This window comes from Muntiacus reevesi, chromosome 17, assembly GCF_963930625.1.
Source record: "Muntiacus reevesi chromosome 17, mMunRee1.1, whole genome shotgun sequence".
Taxonomy (NCBI): domain Eukaryota; kingdom Metazoa; phylum Chordata; class Mammalia; order Artiodactyla; family Cervidae; genus Muntiacus; species Muntiacus reevesi.
Genome location: NC_089265.1, coordinates 36035364 through 36046905, shown reverse-complemented (window position 1 = coordinate 36046905; position 11542 = coordinate 36035364). Strand labels below are relative to the sequence as shown.

Below are 11542 nucleotides of genomic sequence, written 5' to 3'. Positions count from 1 at the left end.
AATCAGATAAGAGAGACACCTCAAGGCTGAGGGAGTTTCACCAGACCCCTCTCCCATAATATGCATTTTTGAGATAGGATGGCACGAGGTGTGTCATCCCCCAGTCATAAAACAATTGATATGAACACTGGTTTGTTGAGCTATTATCAGCCCAAGGTTTGAGAAAAGAAAAAAAGTTAGGTGGAATCATTTTGAAGAAAGGCAAATTCCAAAGCAAATACATAATTTCATTAACGTAACTTAATAAAAACATTTCCATAAGAAAAACGCATTGGTTAGTTCAAGGTTTGAGAAAAGTTAAGTTCAAGTGGAACCAGGTGTCGCCATGGCAACACAGAATTTTAAGAGAAACCGCCTTTTAATTTTGTATGGAGAAGGAAAAAGTCTGACACGTGTAGTTTGCTTCCTCCTGCCGCTTAAGGGAGAGATTAAAAAATGTCTGACACTTGCAGCCTATTTCCTCCGTTTGGAGACCCCTGGCCTTCCTGCCTGTTACCCTCTCAATACCCTACTTCCTCTGTGCCAAACACTACTCTAAGTGTTTTTCATGTATCTACTAATTTAATATGGTAAATATTATCCAATTTAATACAGTAAAAAATTATCTACTAATTTAATATGGTAAATATTATCATTATCATCACTTAACAGACAAGGAACAAACAAGGAACAGAGGGATTAAGCAACTTTACCAGCAACTGATAAATGACAGAATCACGATCCTAATTCAGTCTTCAGACTCTAATACTGACACGCTCACCACTCGATATTTAAAACTATGTTAACTCAGTATTGAAAACTATGTTAAGTCAGTGATGTCATGTTGATAGTATCCTTGATATAATGTGATGAGAATGACACTCTCCTTTTAACCTCTCCCAAACATCAGACAACCTTAAACTGATAGACTTCTACAAAACACTTGACTAACACTACTCAAAACAGTCAATTCCTCAAAAACAAGTCCAAAAAATTGTCACAGGCCAAAGGAAGCTAAAATGGCACTAGGACTAAATGTAATGTGGTACAAATTGTGGATGAAATTCTGGAATAGAAAATGGACATCAGGGAATAATTAGAGGATTCAAATTGTGGAATTTACTTAACAGAAATATGCCAGTGTTGGTTCCTTGGATGTGGCAAATGTAGCACAGTAATATAAGACACTAATAAGAGAAAACTGAGTAAGTGAATATAGGAATGCTCTGAACTATTTCTGCAACTTTAATATAAATCTAAAAAAGATATATACAAACAGCTTATGCAGCTCAATATTAAAAAAACAAATAACCCAATTTAAAAGTGGGTAGAAGATCTTCTTTCTCCAAAGAAGACATATACATGGCTAAAAAGCACATGAAAAGATAGTCAACACCACTCATTACTAGAGAAATGCAGTCAAAACTATAATGAGGTATCATCTCACCCCAGTCAGAATTGTCATCATCAAAAATATACAAACAATAAATTATGAAGAGGGTGTGAAGAAAGGGGAACCCCTCTAGCACTGTTGGTGGGAATGTAAATTGGTGCAGCCACTCTGGAGAATAGCCTGGAGATTCCTTTAAAAACCAAAAAACAGAGCTATCATCTGACACAATAATCCCACTCTTGAGCATGTATCTGGAGAAAACCATGGTTCAAAAAGAATAGCCAGGACATGGAAGCAACCTAAATGTCCATCAACAGAGGAATGAATAAAGAAGATGTGGCACAGGGACTTTCCTGGTGGTTCTGTGGTTAAGACTCGGTGCTTCCACTGCAGGGGGAACAGGTTTGACCCCTGGTCAGGGAACCAAGATCCCATATGCTGCACAACACGGCCAAAACACAAAAGAGGAAGACACAGTACATATATACAATTAAACAATACTCAGACAGAAAACAGAACAAAGTAACGCCATTTTCAACAATATGGATAGACCCTGAGATGGTCATACTCAATGAAGTCAGACAGAGAAAGACAAATACCATATGCTATTGTTTATATGTGGAGTCTATTTTTAAAAAAAGGATACAAATAAATTTATCTACAAACCAGAAATAGAGTTATAGATGTAGAAAACAAGCTTAATGGTTACCAAGGGAGTAAGGGGAAGAGGGATAAATTTGGGAGATTGGGGTTGGCATATACATACTACTATATATAAAATAGATAACTAATAAGAACCTATTGTATAGCACAGAGAACTCTACTCATCACTCTTATTGGTTTACACGGTAAAAAAAATCTAAGAAAGAGTGGGCAAATGTATAATTGATTCACTCTGCTATACACCTGAAACTAACACAACATTGTAAATCAACCATATTTCAATAAAATTTTTAATTACAAAAACATTTTTAAAATGTGTATTACAAATAAAAATGACCTGCATAAACTCCTTTTTTTAAAAATGTAAATCTAAAACTATTCAAAAACCAAAGGCTATTTCTTTTAAAACATATAACCAAATGTATGATTTTTTTACTTGCCATTTCCACTCATCTTTTGAGGTACTTCTTGGTGAGATATCCAACAGATAAGCAGCTAGCATCAGAAAAACATAAAGAGGGAAACAAATGAGGGATTTTCTTTCCATGCCAGGAAAAAACTCCTGGAAAAGAAAGTGAGTTTTATCTTGTTGCTCTTAGGGAAAGTACTTTGGAATCTAGCCAAAAGACCTGAAGGTAAATGAAAATAATTTGCATTTTTCCATCTCTCTTTTACCAACAAGGATATGATTCGTGCCCTAGCCCCAACCTTGTTCAGTTCAGTTCAGTTCAGTCGCTCAGTCGTGTCCAACTCTTTGCGACCCCATGAATCACAGCACGCCAGGCCTCCCTGTCCATCACCAACTCCTGGAGTTTACTCAAACTCATGCCCATCGAGTCGGTGATGCCATCCAGCCATCTCATCCTCTGTCGTCCCCTTCTCCTCCTGCCCCCAATCCCTTCCAGCATCAGGGTCTTTTCCAATGAGTCAACTCTTCGCATGAGGTGGTCAAAGTATTGGAGTTTCAGCTTCAGCATCAGTCCAATGAACACCTAGGATTGATCTCCTTTAGGATGGACTGGTTGGATCTCCTTGCAGTCCAAGGGACTCTCAAGAGTCTTCTCCAACACCACACTTCGCAAGCATCAATTTTTCGGCGCTCAGCTTTCCTCACAGTCCAGCTCCCACATCCATACATGACCACTGGACAAACCATAGCCTTGACAAGACGGACCTTTGTTGGCAAAGTAATGTCTCTGCTTTTTAATATGCAATCTAGGTTGGTCATAATTTTCCTTCCAAGGAGTAAGCGTCTTTTAATTTCAGGCTGCAATCACCATCTGCAGTGATTTTGGAGCCCCCCAAAAATAAAGTCTGACACTGCTTCCACTGTCTCCCCATCTATTTCCAATGAAGTGATGGGACCAGATGCCATGATCTTAGTTTTCTGAATGTTGAATTTTAAGCCAAATTTTTCACTCTCTTTCACTTTCATCAAGAGGCTTTTTAGTTCCTCTTCACTTTCTGCATATGGTGTCATCTGCATATCTGAGGTTATTGATATTTCTCCAGGCAATCTTGATTCTAGCTTGTGCTTCTTCCAGCCCAGCGTTTCTCATGATGTCCTCTGTATATAAGTTAAATAAGCAGAGTGCTGTAGCAGGTATTTAATAAATGCTAACTTCCTCTGTCCCTTCTTTCAGAAGGAGAAGAGGAATCAGTGCAAATGAAGGTCCATTTGGAATTCCAATAGAAGAATCAAGCACAGCCGTTAGTGTTTATACTTTGCTTCATTACTACTGTATTTCTTCACTTCTAATAGTCACATTTTGTGACATTTTAATGTTTCTAAAATTGGGATTGAATGATTTAATCAGCAGGATTTAATACAGGTTTTTCCTCCTAGAAACCTCTTATTAAAATGAAGATGTGTCTTACAAATGATTGTGTCTCAGAATCAAGGAAATAAGGCAATTATGCTGTTGCTATAGAAAGCATGACAATTTTAAGACAAGAATAGCTAAGCAGCTATGGAGTAGAGTCCAGGCCTTAGGCTTTTTGTGTTATAACAAATTCACCACAATAGCCATAACCTTTAAATGACTGAATTTTCTATTGGTAGTAGCCTGATTGTTCCCAGGCCTCTGCAGCCTATGGATACAAGTGAGTCAAACTGCTTTGGCTCCCATGTTTCACTAGTTCTAAATCCTCAGGGCCAAGCTTCAGGACTTAAGCACATCTTCCACTGCCAAGTCTCCCCAGTTATTTCTTGGAGTCCTCTATGCTCAGGATCAGCCTTTACATGAGATTCTAATCTGTTCTCCCTGTAGATGTCCAGTCTTCAAAATCTCAACATCCTCCAGACAAATCTTCCTGCTTAGTTAAAGTGTCAAGTAATCTGGGTCCCTTATGCATATTTTAACAGCAGTCTGTGCCTTTGTTGAAACTGCATGTACTTCAGAAAGTGTGTTACTTGGGGAAGAGGGTGATAGTGAGAAGCAAGTGTGTCAAAATGTCTTTCGATAATCCCCTGCTTCTTTTTTAAGGAATCCTCCTAGTTCTTAGATCCCGACTGCTGCTGCTGCTGCTGCTAAGTCGCTTCAGTCGTGTCCGACTCTGTGCGACCCCATAGACAGCAGCCCACTAGGCCCCACTGTCCCTGGGATTCTCCAGGCAAGAACACTGGAGTGGGTTGCCATTTCCTCCTCCAATGCATGAAAGTGAAAAGTGAAAGTGAAGCCGCTCAGTTGTGTCCAAATCTTCCTGACCCTATGGACTGCAGCCTACCAGGCTCCTCCGTCCATGGGATTTTCCAAGCAAGAGTACTGGAGTGGGCTGCCAATGCCTTCTCTCAGATCCGGACTAGAGAAACACAAAAATCCCTGGGTTCCTTGGCAGAGCACAGACAACCTATTTCTCTCAGCCCATAGCTAACCAAGTCTTTTCTGGCTCATATACCAGCTTCACATACATTCTTCTCTTGGATGACTCCCTATTGTCGCTCCCAGGACTTATCATCCAACATACTATCTTTCATCATGTAAGAAGAAAATAAAATAAAATAAAAACTTCTGGAAAGGGAGAATCTGTTCCCTACACTTTTCTCATCCAACTGGAAAAAAAAAACAAATGAGAAATATTCTGTTGTGAAAATCCCCCTAAAGTCTGCTCATATTGCCTTTTATTTAGCTTACTTTTGGGGCTTCTTTGCCTTTTATCTTCAGCATTAAGGGGAGAGTTTCTCGTTTAGAATCTGGGAAAATGCCTGAAAACACTAATGTTTCTGCAAGTATCAAAAGAAAAGTCCATTCTCTGGAACAAAATAGTGGTTAAAGAGCCCCTATTATTCTTTGTTGTTGTTTAGTCACTAAGTCACATCTGACTCTTGTGACCCCATGGACTGTAGCCCGCCAGGCTCCTCTGTCCATGGGATTTCCCAGGCAAGAATACTGGTGTGGGTTGTCATTTCCTTCTCCAAGGGACCTTCCAAACCCAGGGACTGAACCTGAGTCTCCTACATTGACAGGTGAATTCTTTACTATTGAGTCACCAGGGAAGTCCAACTACCCTTTGTAGGTCTTTATATAGCCTTCACATCCCCAAGAAGAAAAATATTCATTTTTAATCTAGGGAAGTTCTTATATCTATTTTTAAATTAATTTATTTATTTTAATTGGAGAAGTTCCTGTATCTTTTTATAATTTTCCTTTCCCTTCTTTCCACCCTTCCACCGCCCTGTCAATTCCTCTTCTTCTCCTCCTGAGGAGCCACACACAAAATTCCTCCTAATAAGCCACTTCATCTCATACATATCATTTATTGCAAAATGGAGGAGGGAGAACACTAGTTCTTCAGATTCAACCAGATTCTGAATTTTAATTTGATTCCTCCAAGGATTCTTGCTACAATTATATACACCACCAAAGAGAGTGAAAAACTCTCTAAATAAAATAAGCTCCTATTTAATTCCTGAGAGTATGTTTGGGCTTCAGAGAGGAAAATCCTACTCTGTAATATACCTCATTATTTTTTTAGTTAATTAGTCCATGTAGAAGGGCTACTGAAAGGAAATGCCATCCTGGTTCTAAATGAAGACCAACTCAACTGCTGAACTGTGAGGATTATTACCAATAACTCAAGCAGCTGTGAACCGCAGCAAATAAATCAGTTCATGCTGGAGAATATCTATGCGGAGGGTGACTCACTGCATACATTACTGATGGAGCTGGGCTGTGATGTGAGATAGTTATGAAAATAACTTACAAACTGAAATCAAATATAATATTATGGCTTTCCACAAGAAAAGCCTAACTACCAATTTTCTCCTCCTACTCTTGAAACATTCTGACTGGATTAGGCTTTCAACTATATGTCTTATTTTAAGGCCCAATTAAATATTTGAACATTTTTCTGGTATTCAGCTAAAATGAACAAAATATTCATGATAGTATTATAGTTCTGTCATCATAGAAATAAAACCCTAGGGAAATCACTATGGTTAAATCTAGCAGTGCAAACGATCAGACTACAGGGTGAGTTATCACTTCTTTAGAAGCAATCTTAACCACCGATGTGGACTATTTTACAAGAGTTGATATAATCAGGAAGCTCTATATTGACCTTTCATAACAAAAGAAGTTATGAAAGGGGTTTCCCAGGTGGCACTTCCCACCTGCCAATGCTGGAGATTTAAGAGATGTGGGTTCAGTTCCTGGGTGGGGAAGATCCCCTGGAGAAGGAAATGGCAACCCATTCCAGTATTCTTGCCTGGAGGATCCCATGAACAGGGGAGCCTGGAAGGCTACAGTCCACAGGGTCACAAAGATTCGGGCACGACTGAAGCGACTTAGTCTATAACACAGTGCAACAAGAGAAGTAGTGAAAATCGCTGACACTGATGCAAGTCCCAAACCATTTCTAGACTCAAGTACCAATTAATACAATCTCACTCCTTCCATCCCCAAACAACCCAGACCTGTTGAGTGGTATAACTCTGCTTTTACACTCAAGTTTTACTAACTCATTTCTAAAAGATAACATATAGGCTTCTAAACGGTAAAAGAAAAACAATCATTTTGTTGTATCATTTACCTTTACAAAGGATTGGTATAAATCTACCACTTTTACTAGAGAAATAATTCAAATTTTATTCTTCACTAAAAATGGGTCAATAATGTCTTCCTTGGCAACAAAAGATAGCAAACCATTGTAGGAATAAAAATAATTTTCAAGATCTCTTTTCAGAGGTTACTGAATCAAATATTTCGACTGGTTTTAGTACATGTGTGTGCACGCTGAGTCGCTTCAGTCGCGTCTGACTCTTTGCAACCCTATGGACTGTAGCCTGCCAAGCTCCTCTGTCCATGGGATTCTCCATGCAGGAATACTGCAGTGGCAAGAATAGTGAAGTAGGTAGTCATTCCCTTCTTCAGGGGATCCTCCTGATCCAGGGACTGAACCCAGCTCTCCCACATTGCAGGCAGGTTCCTTACCATTTGAGCAATCAGGAAAGTCCCTTTTAGTGCATAAATAGCATCAGAAAGCTTTCAGTGTCAGATGAACAGTTTTGTGAGCCTTGCTGTATAATACAGATTATTTAATTGTCTAATCTAGACATGTGAGCTTCTAAAGTCATGAGGCAGTAGCTCAGTATTTTACATCTTAAAAAAAGTTTATTCAGTTTGCTAGAATCACTATAAATCAAGTGAAATTTCATTTGATTTATCTATGTTTCCAAAATACATGAGCTTTTGTATGTGGTTATGTTAAGCCTAATAACATGGATTATTTCATTGTGTTACCTATTTTTCCAGGTCTACTCAGGTCAGAACATTACTAGTAAGGAGGACCCCTTCCAGAGGCTATATTTTGATATGGAATCTGGAAACAAAGTTGCTCAGAGAGGTCAGGTCAATTTTGTATGAGAGAAATCATTACTCTACAAAAAGAATCAAACTTAACAAAAGATTTCACACACTAAACTAAAGGGCGAGGAAACAGAAAAATAAGAAATAGGCAGTGAGGTTGGTGGCTGCAACAATTCAGAGGATAATCAAGTGCAAGCTCAAATCCAGTGATTTGGAATAGACAAATGTGTGCTCCACATTATTTAGCTTAATTCAGAGGTTTCTTTGCCCTTCACCTTCAGTTTTGAAAAAAGAGTACTGGTTCAGAGTCAGAACACTCCTGAAACCACTAGTGTTTCTGCAGGCAATGAAGGAAGAGTCTACCCTCTGGAATAGAACAGTTTTTAAGCAGTCCTTACTGCCCTTTTCAGGCCTTGATACATACAGGAAAATCCCTTATCAGCCTTCATGTTTCCACAAGGGCAATCCTCATGTTTTTAAATCTAGGGAGGCACATGCTTCAAGGTAAGCCAATAATAAACACTACTGAACTATATGAAAGGATTATTAAATATAAAGCCAAAGGTTTGTGGTTGGTTTGGATGCCCAGCTAGATGCTTCACTGTAGCTATATAAACATGAGTATGGCAAATCGCTGAAATCTGCTGAGGATCATATCACCTTCCACAAGATCATGCTTGTAAGAATTACCAGAATATCCAACAAAACCACTAGAAACTAAGACCTGCTCAAGGCTATCCCCTGGGAACAGGCAGCCAGGTAATGAGCTAAGTGATACCTAGCCACCTGCCCTCACTGGACTGAAGTCCTGATTTTTCCACTCTATAAGTTTCCAGCTCTGATTGAAGTAGGGGATATACTACTACTACTTTTCTTTGCGGACCACCTCCCACAACTGATAACTGTGTATGTGGACAGACGTGCCTTCAGAAATGTAAGTGCATGCTTGGAAAAAAAAAAAAAAAAAAAAGAAATTGAAAACCCATGCATATATCTGCATATATCGTATTTCTTCTCTCTTAAATTCTCATAATACAGTAACCTTTGCTTTTCTTAAGTTTAAACTTGACACAAATATTATAAATTTACTAATTCTCACTCCCTTTCCTTCCTCAAAATAACAGACAGTTGTGACTGGTCAGGCTCATTTTCTAAGCTCTACCACCCCAAGCCTCTGGCACTGCTGATACTCCATGCCATGGGGGCACTGTTAAATTTATGAGCTTTGAGGGGCCTTCAAATACAGTTTATAAGTGGTGCCAGAAGTTTCTCGGGCCCCTTTGGGAACTTGAGAAGGGAAAATTGGGAGGGTACCAATTGGAGTTCTAGACTCCCTGTCCCACTTTGAGGCGGTTTTTATTTATTTCATGTATGAGGCTTTGTTATAAATCTGTTAGCTCAAAAAAGTTCAACTGATTTTCATAGTTTTTAAAATGGCTGCTGTGATGGAAAGAGGTCCGTACAAGGAGTCAGATTTGGTTTGAAGGCCAGAACCAGTCACCTACTGAGGTAGGAGGGAAAGTTCCTCTCCCTGACAACTGCTGCAGTATCTACCTCACACAGGGACGTTGTGATGTCGAAACCACTATGAATACTGGAGGCGCTGGTACTGAGCCTAAGTTCCGCCCTCCGCCGCCTTCAGGCCGGAAGTCCGGCCTCCACCACCCCAACCCAACCTACCCTACCCTTCAACCACCGCCCCCCCCCCCCCCCCCCCCACTCTAGCCAGAAGTGGACCCTATAAACCAAGGCATCTACTCCGCAGCCAGGACAGTCACTCATTGGCCAAGGCGTCCGTTCTACCAGCCAAGACATGGATCCTTCCTGCCTAGAGTCCCACCCCACCGTAGAGTCTGACCCGGAAGGCCTAGACTTCAACTCTGCTGGCCAAGACTGTTTCTCCTCTGGTCACGAGTTCGACTCCCTCTACCAAGAACTGGACCTGGACTCTCTTAATGAAGATCTTTCTCAGTCTGTGCCAGACACCTTGACAGAGACCTCTGCAGGCCCTTATGAATCCCACTCGACTGCCAAACCAGAGGATCTTACTGAGGCAGAGCAAAAGGAGCTCAAATCTGAGCTCGCTAAACTGGAGGCAGAAATTGTAACACTACGCCAAGCGCTGGCAGCCAAAGAAAGACGCTGCGTGGAGCTCAAGAGGAAGCTGGGCCTTACGGCCTTAGTGGGGCTGAGGCAGAATCTGTCCAAGAGCTGGCACGACGTTCAGGTCTCCAACGCCTACGTGAAACAAAAGACGTCAGCTGCCCTGTCCACCATGAGCTCTGCCATCTGCAGGAAGCTTGGAGACATGAAGAAATCAGTCACATTCAGATCCTTTGAAGGTCTTATGGGGACAATCAAGTCCAGAGTCGCAGGTAGCAGAGAGCTTGGCCGTGACTGTCTTCCTTCTTCAGCGGGGAGTGGGGATGATCCACTCCCAGTTTCTGGGAGTAGGGATGATCCGCTCCCGGTGTCAGGGAGTGGGAATGATCCAGTTCTGGCAAGTAGGGATGACCTACTCCCCTTTCTGGAGCCAGAATGAGCTCCTTGGTTAACTTGCCTGGTCACCTAACCAGTGCAAGAACTCCCTTCCATGATCCCAACTGCAACTCTGCCCATCAAAAACAAGTAACCAAACCACAATGGTAAAGTGAATTTAGGAAATGGAGAGAGTCCGGTTTTGAGAAAAGCAATCCCCGTTTGTACATAGATATTTGCTACTGTTGAGATAAAAAAGTCCAATGTTTTGTACCCAGTTATTTTACACTGAAGTTTGTAGATGAAATGTATCACTATACTAGCCTTTCTGGGGTTGCATTTAAATGGACAGGAGTATGGTTCCAGAGGGATTTTAGGCCAAAGCCAAAACTTTTTTTTTTTTTTTAAACTAGTACACAAAAAGGGCAAAATAGGCTTCTGTTTAGATCTAGGAACAAAGTATGAAAGAACTGCAAGTTTCTTTCCTCCTTTCCCTAAATCTTAGAAAGAACCTTGAAAGCTCTGCCTGGCCTATGATTTTTATTTTTTAAAGGTGATAAAACTGTTGTTTTTCTCTGAGACCCTCAGAAAGGGGTAAAATACTAATAGACTAACTGGTACAGGATACTATGACTTTTATAAAATGATTTTTTAAAATTGTTAATTAAGCAAAGTAGCTTCAATTTAGGGATTGTCAACTACTTTGGACTCAAGCTGAAATTGCAACTTTATTCTGCTTTGTGCTTTGTTTATAATCTTTTTATATATGAAAATGAGGACCTTATAATTTAATCCTTGTGGCTATGTGTCTCTGCCACAGCAGCATGCTACCTATAAAAAAAGAATATTGTTTCTTTGTTCTGCAGCAATTCCTAGTTATCATTTTCAGTTGAGGGACTGAGGGAAAAGAGCATTGCCAAATTCAAGAAAGGTAAACCTCTGTCTTAAGTGACATTTAAGACAGACTGTCTTTCCCCTGAAATTCTGGCCATTATACCTTTGAATGGACCTAACCGATTGTACATTACTGGTCATTTTGACTCCAAGTTTGTACTTGTTTATAAGCACTTGTTTGTACTAATCCTGAATGAGAAGGAAACAAAAACCCAACCGTCAGGGGATGTCAAGATAACAGGACCCTGTAGGACCTGGTTTGGCTTTATTCGAACTTTCTCATATCTGATTTTCATAGGAACTACTTTTTTTATTTTTATTTTTTTCC

General features: G+C 40.1%; 1 protein-coding gene across 1 annotated transcript; it reads left to right on the top strand.

Moving 5' to 3' along the window:
• Positions 1 to 9655: 9655 nt before the first annotated feature.
• TPD52L3 (TPD52 like 3) lies at positions 9656 to 10384 on the top strand. Its single transcript, XM_065908409.1, has one exon. The coding sequence runs from the start codon at positions 9656 to 9658 to the stop codon at positions 10382 to 10384; it is 729 nt and encodes a 242-aa protein (XP_065764481.1).
• The last annotated feature ends 1158 nt before the right edge of the window (positions 10385 to 11542 follow it).

Bases quoted from the DNA above. Each gene is read 5' to 3' on its own strand.
- TPD52L3 (XM_065908409.1), top strand. From the start codon at position 9,656: ATGGATCCTTCCTGCCTAGAGTCCCACCCCACCGTAGAGTCTGACCCG.